Here is a 14,359-nt window from a genome sequence, read left to right on the forward strand (position 1 = left end):
AAGGTCAGTGCCTACTCTACAATTGAGGCAATGTGCCAAGGTCACACATTCAGGAAATTGACGTCAGAGTCCAAACTTGAGCCCAGGTCAGGATTCCTAACTCCAAGGCCGTCTCTATCCAGTAAGCATACTACCTCTCTCCAGACTTCCCAATGTACCTTCCCCATCCACTGAACAACAGATTAGCTGTATGTGGCCATCCATTCTGTAATCACCCTCTACCACACCAGCAACTGCTGAAGAAAAGTTGTCTTTAAAGATGACCTCCCCAGTTCGGTCACTGCGGGCATCAACCTGAAGAAGAAAAGCAAGACTTTTTTTACACATTATAAAACACAGATTCTCAGCGTAAGGAGGTACAGTTATCTGGCCCAACTTTTAACCCACATACATAGGAATCCCTTTTACAACATCCCTCAAACACTACCAGGAAACAGACTGGTTAATTCTCCACATAGCATGCTTTCTGACTATAGGACAGTACTGTTAGAAAATTCTTCCTTATATGTTTAGACAAAAGCAGCCTCCCTATAACTTTTACTCCCTGGTTCTGTTGTGACCTTCTGTCTGTACACAGCAAAAATTCACTCCCCATTTCCACTTGATATAGTCCTTCGTATATTTGAAGATGGCTATCCTAGCATCTCCAAATTCTTGTTCTAGAAAATTGTATAAGTAAAATAATTACAGTGACTGGATAGAAACAAACCTATGTCAACAACAAAACAGATAATAAATTAAAGGATGAATTTTTCTGGGCAATAACAGACACTTTACTTATTACCAAAAATCTACAATGGGCAGCATAATATAGTGAATAGAAAACTTAGAATTAGGAAGACCTATGTTCAAGTCCACCCTCTGATACATCCTGGCTGTGTGACTAAGCAAGTCACTTAATGTCTCAAGGCCTCAGGCAACTTGGTGAAATTCTTAAGTTGCAAAGAAGACGCTAATCTGCATTGATAGAGGAAGTTCCTCACCAGAATCTCCCTACACCAGGTCTAGTGTCAAAAACCCTAACCAAGTAAACCTAGATAGTAGGATATCAGATCAATCAATACAATCACAAATCACCAAGACAGTACTCTAATGCTGCTCAGAAGCAGTGCGTGGGATTTTTGGGGGGAACATTGTAACCAAAAAATAAAATATGCCAGGAACCTTATACCACCCACCAACAGCAACTACCACTTCTATGGAATGCTGTGTTCAAACATGTTAACAATATAGGATAATGCAAGTGTGTACCTTGTAGATAGTGTACTGTGTGAGGAGAATGTGAACTGTCTTGTGCAGAGATAACAGTGTATAAGCATATCCCTTGAAATAGGCCCACTCCATTTCTTTTCCTAGTCCAAAGCTTTACTTCACCATCTCTGATATCACTACTGGTCTTTGACAGAGCCAACAACTGTGCCTTTCTCATCTAGGTCTAACCACTGCACCAAACATAGAAACACCCTCCCAGTGAAGAATGCATGGTTCCAATTCAACAAATTCTTAAGTAATCAAAGGTGAAGCAACAGAGGAGGCGGTCCATATTTATAGCCTCTGGCAGGGCAGATATGACCATGTTTGCTCCGCCAGAGGCTACTGGTCTAAAATAAAGGAAACTGCAGGAAGAAAAAGCTAAAAAAAAGAGCTCATTATCCTTGGGAGAGCTGGCCCTGAGTGAGAAGGCACTAACTAGTAAATGATGTCCATGGATACTTGGCAGCTACTTTAGGTGTTTCTATGCAGCTACCACTCTGGCTTATCAACATATTGGAGGCTAATTTGATTTTTAAATTATATTTAGAAAAATTCATAATTATTGAATGTTAGTGGGGAGAAAAGACTTAAGGATCACCTTTAACCTTCATTTCTCCTCTGCCCCACAATGTTACAAACAAGGAAACTGAAGCTTAGGGAGGGAAAATGACTTGCCCATTTCAGCTTTATTTAATGTACTTTATTTTTATTTACTATAACAGATTTTTTTCCCATTCATTCTGTATTTCTAGGAAGTATGCGAAAGAATAATATGATTTGATTTCGAAGTAATTAATTGAAAGGCTAGTAGGTAGGGATAGTGTAGAAAGTACCCAGATGGACACAGTTTCTAATTCAGTTACTCATTAGTGCTTATTTCAGAGGAAAGAAATACTTTGACAAGAACATCCAGCTTCATTTTTAAAAGTTCTTTTTAAACTAATAGGTTTTTTTGCTGATGTCATTTGCTTTTTATGTCACATTAATTTCCAAGCATATTCCCCATCCCATTCCCTGGCAAGCTCTCCTTTGTAACAAAGAGAAAAAGACAAAAGAACAATCTCCAAGATCAACTGCATTCTCCAATAAATGACATATTCCACACTCACAGTGCCCCAACTCCACAATAAAGGAAAATCACAGATCACAAATTATAAGCTAAAAGGGATGTTAGAGATTATCTGCCCTAGATCTGAATTGTTCTGCATTTTGCAGATGAGGAAAGTGAGACCCAAAGGGGTTGCCAAGGACAAACATACAGTAAATAGCAGAGTCAGAATTTGAACCCAGGTCCCCTCACTCCAAATATGGCATTCTTTCCACTATACCACTAAGGCAATTCATTTCCTCTTCTCCAAGGTCAAGTTTGGTCAAATATAATTACACAGTGCTCAGTTTAGGTTTTCTTTTTTCTTTCCATTCAGATTATAGTCATTATTATCTAGTATTTCACTGGTTCTGCTCACTTTGCATCAGCTCATGTTTCTATGTTTCTCTGAAGTCTTCATGTTTATCATTTTTGTAGTGCAGTGTGGTGCAGTGCATAGAGCACTGGGCCTCGAGTCAGGAAGATCTAAGTTCAAGTTTGACACTAGCTGTGTGACCCTGGGCAAGTCATTAAACCCCTATTTGCCTCAGCTCCTCATCTGTAAAATGGAGACACTGGAGAAGGAAATGGCAAACCACTTAAGTATCTTTGCCACCATGCACAAGTTGCATAGGGTCACATAGAGTCAGACACGATTGAATGACTGAATAACAACCCATTACATTCACATGCCATAATTTATCTAACCATTCCCCCATGGATAAACACCTACAGTTTATAGTTCTTTCTAACCACAAAAAAAAAAGTGCTGCAATGAATATTCTGGTGTATATGGGGGCTCCTTCTTCTGTCTTTGACTTCCTTGGGGTTTATGTATAGCAGAGGAATGGCTAAGTTAAAGCGTACAGATATCTGGACCAATTCATAGCTCCAACAGCAGTATATTAACCTAAATGGCTTCCTGCAGCCCCTCCAAGAACAAAGCTTCATCTTTTTTCTTTTTATTAATTTATTTTTAGTTTTCAACATTCACTTCCACAAGATTTTGAAATCCAAATTTTCTCCCCATCTCTCCCCTTCCCCCTACCCCAAGATGGCATGCATTCTGATTCCCTGTCCTCCAATCTGCCTTCCCTTCTATCACCTCCCCCTTTCTCTTATCCCCTTCCCTTCTATTTTCCTGTAGGGCAAGATAGATTTTTATACCCCATTGCCTGTTTATCTTATTTCCCAATTTCATATAAAAACAATTTCTACCATTCATTTTAAAAACCTTGAGTTCCACATTCTCTCCCTTCCTCCCTCCCCACCCACCCTCGCTGAGAAGGCAAGCAATTTGATATAGGTTATACATGTACAGTAATGCAAAACACTTCCATAACAGTCATGTTCTGAAAGACTATATTTCCCTCCATTCTATCCCGCCCCCCATTTATTCTGTTCTCTCCTTTGATGCTGTTCCTCCTCACAAGTGTTTGCTTCTGATTATCCCCTCCTCCCATTTGCCCTTCCTTCTATCACCCCCCCTTATCTCCTTCCTCATTTTCCTGCAGTGTAAGATAGATTTCCATACCCTAATGAGTGTGTGTTATTCCCTCCTTAAGCCAAATCTGATGAGAATAAGGTTCACCTTATTTCACCTTCCCCCTCTTTCCCTCCATTGTAAAAGCTCTTTCTTGCCTCTTTTATGAGATATTTATGTGAGATATTTTGTGATATTTTCATATTATGTGAGATAATTTACCCCAGTATATATTCCTCTATCACCCCTTAATTTTATTTTTTATTTATTCCTGCATGTTCAATTCACCCTCTGCCCTCTGTGTGTATGTATATATAATATTCCCCAAACAGTTTAATTTTAATAAGTCCCTTATAATTTTTCTTTCCTGTTTACCTTTTCGTGTTTCTCTTGTGTCTTGTATTTTGAAAGTTAAATTTTCTATTCAGCTATGGTCTCTTCATCAAGAATGCCTGAAAGTCCTCTATTTCATTGAATATCCATTTTTTCCCCTGAAATATTATACTCAGTTTTGCTGAGCAGGTGATTCTTGGTTTTAATCCTAGCTCCTTTGACCCCTAGAATATCATATTCCAAATCCTTCGATCCCTTAATGTAGAAGCTGCTAGATCTTGTGTTATCCTGATTATGTTTCCACAGTACTGAACTGTTTCTTTCTGGCTGCTTGCAATATTTTCTCCTTGGCCTGGGAATTCTGTATTGGTTACAATATTCCTAGGAGTTTTCCTTTTGGAAACTCTTTCAGGAGGTGATTAGTAGATATTTTCAATTTCTATTTTACCCTCTGGTTCTAGAATACCAGGGCAGTTTTCCTTGAAAATTTCTTGAAAGATGACGTCTAGGCTCTTTTTTTTGATTATGGCTTTCAGGTAGTCCAATAATTTTTAAATTATCTCTCCTGGATCTATTTTCCAGGTCTGTGGTTTCCCCAATGAGATATTTCACATTGTCTTCTATTTTTTTCATTCTTTTGGTTTTGTTTTATGATTTCTTGATTTCTCATAAAGTTATTAGCTTCCATTTGCTCCAGTCTAATTTTTTTTATTTTTTTTTATTTTTAGTTTACCACACATGGTTCTACATAATTTTGAGTTCCAGATTTTCTCCCCTCCCTTCCCCCTCCCTCCCCAAGACGGCATGGAATCTCATATAACTACCATGTATAACTTTGCATTGAATTAATTTATACACTAGTCAAGTTGTGGAGAAGAATTATGACCAATGGAATGAATCATGAGAAAGAAGAGACAGAACCAAAAAAAAAAAACCCAAAAACAAAAACAAAAGAGAAGAAAAATGGCAAGCATGTAGTGTGCCTCAATCTGCATTGCATTCAAACTTCACAGTTCTTTCTCTGGATGAAGATAGCATTCTCCATCATGAGTCCCCTGGAGTTGTCCTTGCACCTTGCATTGCTGAGAAGAGCGAAGTCTGTCAGGGTTGGTCCTCACGGAATCCATATATCTGTGGTTGTGTACAATGTTCTCCTGGCTCTGCTCCGCTCACTCAGCATTATGTCGTGTAGGTTTTTCCAGGTTGTTATGAAGTCCATATCATCCCCATTTCTTTCCATTCTAATTTTTAAGGAATTATTTTCTTCAGTGAGCTTTTGGACCTCCTTTTCCATTTGGCCAATTCTGCTTTTTAAGGTATTCTTCTCCTCATTGGCTTTTAGACTTCTTCTGCCATGTGGGTTAGCCTATTTTTAAGGTGTTATTTTCTTCAGCATTTTTGGAGTCTCCTTTAGCAAGCTGTTGACTCATTTTTCATGATTTTCTTGCATCACTCTCATTTCTCTTCCCAATTTTTCCTCTACTTCTCTTGATTTTCAAAATCCTTTTTGAGCTCTTCCATGGCCTGTGACCAATTCTTCTTTTTCTTGGAGGCTATGAATGTAGCAGCTTTGACTTTGTTGTCTTCTCCTGGTTGTATGTTTTGATCTTCTTTGTCACCAAAGTAAGACTCTATAGTCTGATTTTTTTCTGCTGTTTGCTCATTTTCCCAGCCAATTACTTGACTTTTTAGCTTTTTGTTAAGGTAGGACTCTGCTTCCAGTGTGGAGGGTGTACTGACCCAAGCTTCAGAGGCTTTGTGCAGCTATATTTAGAGATATTTCTAGGGACCTGTAAATTTTCAGTTCTTCTAAGGTTGTATGATCAGAAGAGAGCTATTTACTCCTCTCCTGGTCTGTGCTCTGGTCTGTGAGTAACCATAAGCACGCTTTTCTGCCTTGGAACTGTGAGAAGGATTCCCTCTCCACCACTGCCACAAGCTCTGCCCCATTAGTGTTCCTCCTTGCCCCAGGACCACAACCCAGAACAAAACAGGGGCAAAGCAAGAGAATCCTGCCTCTGTGCCAGCAAAGAGATCCCTGTATTCCCCCTCTGATGAGCTGCTTGATCTTCCTACCATCTGTGGGCCAAGAGCTCTGGAAGCAGCCAATGCTGCTGCTGCTGCCACTCTGGAGCTAGAGCCAACTGTGCTCCTCTCTCACCCAGGTCCAACAAACCTTTCCTACTGACCTTCTAAATTGTCATTGGTGTTTGTGGGTTGAGAAGTCTGGAAACCGCCATGGCTGCCAGTGATTCAGTCCCCTGAGGCCTGCTCCAGTTTTGCTAGGGGGCCCAGTCTGTGCTGTGGCCCACACTGGACTGCACTCTTCTCTCAGACTATCAACTTTCCAGGTTGTCTTGGGCTGGACCTTTGTTTCACTCTGTCATTTTGTGGGTTTTGCTGCTCTAGAATTTGTTTAGAGTCATTTTTTACAAATATTTGGAGGGGTTTAGGGGAGAGCTCAAACAAGTCCCTGCTTTTACTCCTCCTTCTTGGCTCCACTCCCAAGCTTCATTTTTTTTCATAAGAAGTTCTATCAATACATTTTGTGTTTATACCACAACAAAACTACTCTTTCAAAAATAGTTTTAAAAAGTCATCCAACAGAGCAATCAGAACTGACGGAGCATGAACCAACATGTTAGCTCTCTATCAAAGTGAAGGGGGCTGTGCTCAAAATCGAGCCCCTGCAAACAACTTTGGCCTTGGCATTTAATTCGCATTATGTTGTCTCTTAGTGTTGTCTGCAATTGCATTACTGAAGCCACTGTACATAGTGTTCACCCCAAGTCTGCTTTTTTCCCCCCACTCTATGGCAGTTCACACAAATTTTTGCTTGTTTCCTTGAATTCCTCATATTCACTATTCCCTATAGTGCAATAATATTCCATTGAATCCCCATACCATACTTTGTATAAGTATTTGCCAATCAACAGGTATCCATTGTTTCCCAGTTTTTGCTACTACAAAAAAGCAGTGTTATATTTTATTAGATATGAGGCTTTTTCTTTTTTGCTATTGACATCCTTGGGGAATAAACTTAGTGGTGAAACTGCTGGATCAAAGGGTGTAACTTTTCTCCGATAATTCCAATTTATTTTTCCAGAAGAGTTGCTAGACCAATTCATTTTCACCAATATATCAGTATGCCTGCCTTCTCAATTACTCCAACACTATTTTTACCTTTTAAGATCTTTGCCAATTTGGTGGACATGAGGTGAAATCTCAGAGTTGTTTTCAGTTCAATTTTTCTTATCATTAGTAATTTGAAGCCTTTTTATATGGTTGTTAAAGTTTACACTTCTTCTTTGAAAACTATTCCCATCCAAGCAATTTTCAGAGGAAGACATTTTTGTTGTTGTTCAGTTGTTTTTCAGTCATGCCTGACTCTTTGTGACCCCATTCAAGGTTTTCTTGGCAAAAGATACTAGCATGGTTTGCCATCTCCTTCTCCAGCTCATGTTACTGATTAGGAAACTGAGGCAGTTAAGTGACTTGCCCAGGGTAACACAGTTAATAAGTGTCTGAGGCCAGATTTGAACTCAGGAAGATAAATCTTACTGAATCTAGGCCCAACCAGCAAGCTATCCACTTTGCCACCTAGCTTTCCCTCAAAGGAAGGTATCCATGCTATAAACCACATGAAAAAATGCTCCAAATCCCTAATATAAGATAAATTAAAATTAAAACAACTCTAAAGTTCCACCTCACACTTGTGAATTTGGCAAAGGTAACAAAAAAAGGAAAATAAGAAATGTAGAAGAGACTACAGGAAGATAGGTGCACTATTGGTAGCACTGTAAAATGATATCGCCATTCCGGAAAATAATTTGGAATTATGCTCCAAAATATACTAAATTGTGCATACCCTTCGACTCGGCCACTACATTCCAAAGAGATCAAGTAAAGAGAAAAAGGAACCAACTGTACAAAAATATTTATAGCAGCTCTTTTCATAGCAGCCGAAAGCAAAAAACTAAGGAATTAACCCCCATTGGGGAATGGCTAAAAAAAAAAAATGTGGTAAAGGAATGTAACAAATATTATTGTGCCATAAAATAGACATTTTTAGAGGAAACTGGGAAGATCTCTAGGAATTAATGCAGAATAATGTGAGAAGTAAGAGAAAAATGTATTAAATGACAACATTGTATAGAAAAACAACTTTGAAACACTTTAGAACCGTGATCAATGTGGTGATAAACCACTACCTCAGAAGACTAAAGATGAAACACATTGCCCACCTCCAGCCAGAGAGGTAGTCAACTTGAAATGCAAAGTGAATTTGGATATACAATGTGAAAATTTGTTTTATTGGACTATATACATTTGTTATGAGGTTTTGTTTTTCTTTTATTTTGTTGATTAAAAGGGGAAGAGAACAGGAGGAAGGAAGAGTTGATGTTTGTGTAAATGGATAAAGTTTGGGGGGAAAGGCTAAGGAAAATGGCTTAATCTTATATATTCATATCAATTACCAATACATTGGGTGTATCCAGACATTTTTAGAGCTTCTTGATACAAATGAAGTTCTGGTTTTGTTTTATTTTTTTTCCCAGTCCACAGCTTGTCTTATTCTATGCCTTAATTATTGTTTAACTACAGTTGTAAAAAGTACCTCCTTCCATTCTTGTCTAATTTTTTAAGATGTGAACTATTATATTTAGATTGCTTACCTATTTGGAACTATGGTGGTATATAATATGTTATGCTGGTCAATACCTACTTTCTGCAAAACTACTTTCTGGCCTTGTGCTTTCTAGCCTAGTACTTGTTCAAGAGGAAATTCCTTCTCTTGTAATGTGTAATGTGTGTTGTTCAGCTATATTGTTCCAATGATCAATGTTTCTAACATGTTTAACCAGGACTAATTTGTTTTTCCAATTATTGCTTAAAGATAGCACTGCTAAGTCCCTTTCATTCATCCTTTCCTCCTCCCTCCCTAAAATTACCCTTAAAACTCTTGACTTTTCTTTGAATCAACATGAATTTTTTAATCTAGTTCTACAAAGTGACTTTTGTAATTTGATTGGTACATGATTAAAATTGTGTATTACTTTAGGCAATATCATCATTTTTTATTGTACTGGTATGACCCAGAATGAATAATGAATCTCTCTCTCTCTAATTGTTTAACCTACTTGGCTTCCTTGATTTTTGTAAAAAACATTGGATAGTTGTATTTATATACATCTAGACTGTGACAAGTGGGTTAACACCAGATATTTTATATATTTTGTAGTCATTTTTAATATAATTTCTCTATTACTCTCTTTTGGTTTTTGTTCACAATATACATAAGTGCTGATGATATCTGTGTATTCATTTTGGATTCTTTGCTAAGCTATTAATCATCTCAATTAGCTTCTTCACTAATTCTATAGGATTTTCTAATTAAACATCATATTGCCTACAAATAAAAGTTTTTCTATTTTCTCTTTGCCAATATTCCTTTTATTTTTCTCATATTATTTCTATAGCTATCATTTCTAGTACTAGTACTACTAGATTGTAAGCTCCTCAAAAACAGGAACTCTCTCACTTTTGTCTTTATATCCCTGATGACTAGCACCTGGCAAGCACTTAATAAATGCTTATGGATTGTTCTGTCAAATAATAGTGAGAAAGAAGGCTTTCGTCTTACATTCCCCTGAACTTTGTGAAAAAGTTTCTAGTGTTACTCTACTACAAATAATGCTAGTGCTTGATTTTAGCTATATAATTGTGATCATATTAAAGAAAGGCTCTAATATTTAAATGTTTTTAAAATGAATGCATGAAAGCTGTTTTGTTAAAAAATTTTCATTATCTATTGATACAAGTATGTAAAAATAACAGTTGTTATTTGTAAGATTAATTATGCTAATCGCTTCCTAAAGATTGAACTATCTTTTCATCCCTAGTAAAGATCCAGCTTGTCATAATGAATGCTTTTTGAATATTTTCACAGAGATTCTTTGCTCAAATTCTATTTTTTTTTTGCAACAAGATTCGCAGGTAATATTGATATAGTTCTCCCCTACTTTATCTCTCCCAGGTTTGGTTATCAAAATAATATTTATCTCATAAAAAGAACTTAGTGTCATATCTTCTTTATCTATTAAGTAGAATAATTTATTTAGCATAGGTATTAAGTATATGATAGAATTTACTTGGAAAAATTTTTGGACTAGGTTTTTCCCTTCTCTTCCATGCTTTGGTAGTTTATTTATGATTTGCTCATTTTCTTTTTCTGAGACTATTTAGAGTAGATAAAGAGCTGGCCTCAGAGTTAGAAAGACTTGAGTTCAAGTCATACTTCTATCACAAACTGTCTCTCTGCTTCTGATAGTCCTTTAACCTCTCAGTGCACCAAATAATTCTTGATGACCATACGTTCCAGAGCTGTTAGTCTACAGTGACAGAAAGAACTCCATCAACAAGGAGTTTCTTAAGCCAGTGCAATCTATCATCAGATCCCCTAAAATTTTTTTCTCTAAACAAATGTTTAATATTTCTGACTTTATGTCTTAGCAAATGATCAGTTTTTAAAAAGGTATATTGATAAAGATGTATTCCCTTTACTCAATCAATAAGCATTTCTTAATCTTTACTATGAAAGACTTTGGACACCAAACAGAATTTTGTATGTGATCCTAGAGGCAATAGGGAGGCACTGGAGTTTACTGTGTAGGTGGGTGATATGGTTCCTGTGATTTAGAAAAATCACTGATGACTGAATGGAGTTGAATGGATTGGAGTGGGGAGAGACTTGAGGAAGGCAGACCCACCAGCAGACTAATGCAATAAACCATGTGTGAGGTGATAAGGACCTGAATTAGAGTGGTGGTAGTGTCAAAGTACCCAGGGTCAAGCCCAAAGTCCTAGAATCTACCTTTATCAGTTCTCTCTTTTAACTCTTTACCCTCCCCCGCCTTGTTTTATACCTCAATTATCCAATTTCTTAGTATGAATAACACTCATTGATGGTGACCATTTCCACAGAATGTTAAATTCCTCTCTTATTCTACCCTCTTCCTTTTCAAGGAGATTATAGAATCTAATTTTTCATTCAGGGATTTGTACTTAAATGTTATTCTATGACTGATTTAAAAAACAAAACAGGTCTACTCAGCGCAGCACCAGCCCTTCTTTCTCCACTGGTCAGCTACGTCCTTGGCATTGATCTTGGCACCACTTACTCCTGTGTGGGAGTCTTCCAACACAGGAAAGTGGAGATCATTGCTAATGACCAAAGAAACAAGACCACCCCAAGCTACATCACCTTCACCAACACAGAACATGTAATCAGTGATGCTGCAAAGAATCAAGTTGCAATGAACCCCACCAACACAGTTTTTGATGCCAAACGTCTGATTGGCCACAGATTTGATGATGCAGTTGTACAGTCAGACATGAAGCATTGGGCTTTTATGGTGGTGAATGATGCAGGTAGGCCCAAGGTCCAAGTGGAGTACAAAGGGGAGACCAAAAGTTTCTATTCAGAAAAAGTATCTTCTATGGTCTTGACCAAGATGAAAGAAATTGGTGAAGCTTACCTTGGGAAGACTGTCACAAATGTGATGGTCACAGTACCAGCCTATTTCAATGATTCTCAACGTCAGGCCACCAAAGATGCTGGAAACATCACTGGTCTCAATGTGCTCCAAATCATCAATGAGCCAACTGCTGCTGCTATTGCTTATGGCTTAGACAAAATGGTTGGTGCTGAGAGAAATGTGTTGATCTTTGACCTTGGAGGTGGTACTTTCAATGCCTCCATTCTTACCATTGAGGATGGCATCTTTGAGGTCAAGTCCACAGCTGGGGACACCCACTTGGGTGGAGAGGACTTTGACAACAGAACGGTCAACCATTTCACTGCCGAGTTCAAGCGAAAACACAAGAAGGACATCAGTGAGAACAAGAGGGCCATTCGCCATCTTCGCACCGCTTGCAAACATGCTAAGCATACCCTCTCTTCCAGTACCCAGGCCAGTATTGAGATTGACTCCTTCTATGAAAGTAACAACTTCTATACATCAATCACTTGAGCCCGTTTCAAAGAGTTGAATGCTGATCTCTTCCGTGGCACACTGAACCCTGTGGAAAAGGCCTTAAGAGATGCCAAGCTAGATAAATTCATGACATTGTCCTGGTGGGTGGTTCTAGTCAAATCCCCAAAATCCAGAAGCTTCTGCAAGATTTCTTCGATGGCAAGGAACTCAACAACAGTATCAATCCTGATGAGGCTGTTGCTTATGGTGCAGCTGTCCAGGCTGCCATTTTGTCTGGAGATAAATCTGAGAATGTGCAGGACTTGCTGCTGTTGGGTGTCACTTCTCTCTCCCCTGGAATTGAAACTGCTGGTGGAATTATTACTGTTTTGATCAAACGTAATGCCACCATCCCCACCAAGCAGACAGACTGTTACCAACTATTCAGACAATCAGCCTGGTGTGTTTATTCAGGTTTATGAGGGTGACAGAGCAATGACAAAGGATAACAACCTGCTTAGCAAATTTGAGCTCACAGGAATTCCTCTTGCACCTAGGGGTGTTCCGCAGATTGAAGTAACATTTGACATCGATGCAAATGGCATCCTCAATGTTTCTGCTGTGGATAAGAGCACAGGCAAGGAGAACAAGATCACCATCACCAATGACCAAGGACATCTGAGCAAAGAAGACATTCAGCATATGGTCCAAGAGGCTGAGAAATACAAGGCTGAGGATGAAAAGCAGAGAGACAAGGTGTCCTCCAAGAATTCTCTTGAATCTTATGCTTTCAACATGAGGGCCAACGTAGATGATGAAAAACTGCAAGGCAAAATTGGTGAAGAAGACAAACAGAAGATCGTTGACAAATGTAATGAAATGATCAACTGGCTGGATAAGAACCAAACTGCTGAGAAGGCAGAATTTGAGCATCAGCAGAAAGAACTGGAGAAGGTCTGCAACCCCATCATTACTAAGCTGTATCAGAGTACAGGGGGCTTGCCAGAATGCCAGAAGGTATGCCTAGTGGGCTCCCAAGGGGTGGAGAAGCCCCATCTGGAGGTACTTCTTCTGGACCCACCATTGAAGAAAGAGCATTCCACAGAGCTTTCCAAAAATTGAAGGACTCAAATTTGTGGCCAAGGCACTAGCAGTGTAAAAGTAACATTTAAGCTACTGTGTAAATCTGGGCATTCTGAATACTTGAATGAGTGCAGAGGAAGAGAAGTGAACAACATTGTACTTTATCAGTACTGTAAACAAGTGGAAATGCAATTATTACCCTAGAGAATAAAATCTAATTAAAATTGGCACCATAAAAAAAAAACAACAACATAGACCACCTGGAACATAAAAACTTACTCTCTAGCTAGTCTATCAGAATATGATTACAGAGTTTTCCGACATTCTTCCCACTCACTACATGACCATCTTGAAACCAATATATTATCCCTATGGACCTATTTTCCCCTGCCCACTTCCGCTTTATGCCAGGCATTCTCAGAGACCCAAACTCTCCCTCCTTTGGGGTCAGAAATGGTTCTAAGAAGCCCGCCTCCCATCAAGTAACCCATTGTCTCTTGATGAAACCCACTCGAGTCCCCTCCATACCCCCACACACCACATCTGGGAAACATACTATAATATCCCACTAAACTTCTCTCACCATAGGGGGAATAAAGTCCTGCTGCTTCTCCAACTCCTGATTGCTCCACCAGGTCCTGCCTCCCTATTATTCTCTTTTACCTTTTCCAATGCCAGCAGCCAGGACACAGTTTTCAGATCCTTTCCCCAACCATTTCAGGCAAAAAATTGCCTGAAAAACTTTCCTCTGAACATACCCACTCTAAAAAAGGTTACTTTGTTAATGAGGGACTGAGAAAGATGAATTCAGTTCCTTCCCCTTTCATCCTCCTAGTTACTTTTTACTCCTTTTGAAAAAGGAGTATGCCCATAGATACTCTTATTTTGACGTCTCAATAGAAATCAAACAAGATTTGAGTGTTTTTTAATAGCCTACTTGAGCCCTAGAAGCATATAAGCAATGATTTAGTTTCTTAGTCTTGAGGTGGATGTATTGGTTACTTTTGCTAAATTGTTTTTTTTTTCCTTTAAAAAATTGTTTTTTCACAAAGAAAAAAATGACCGGGTGGGTAAAGGACTAAGGGAAAGGATAAATTCAGAAATAAATGTGATATATAAACCAAAAAATCAGTTAATTTTTAA

General features: G+C 38.4%; 1 protein-coding gene across 1 annotated transcript in view; it reads right to left on the minus strand.

The window, feature by feature from the left end:
* Window positions 1–14,359, minus strand: part of BBS2 (Bardet-Biedl syndrome 2) — a 47,791-nt gene that overhangs the window by 12,084 nt on the left and 21,348 nt on the right. Inside the window, exon 8 of the mRNA XM_036750540.1 lies at window positions 159–294. Coding sequence (XP_036606435.1) covers window positions 159–294 — 136 coding nt within the window. The remainder of the gene's footprint in view (window positions 1–158; window positions 295–14,359) is intronic.

The sequence above is a fragment of the Trichosurus vulpecula genome, chromosome 3 (genome assembly GCF_011100635.1).
Source record: "Trichosurus vulpecula isolate mTriVul1 chromosome 3, mTriVul1.pri, whole genome shotgun sequence".
NCBI classification, from domain to species: Eukaryota; Metazoa; Chordata; class Mammalia; order Diprotodontia; family Phalangeridae; genus Trichosurus; species Trichosurus vulpecula.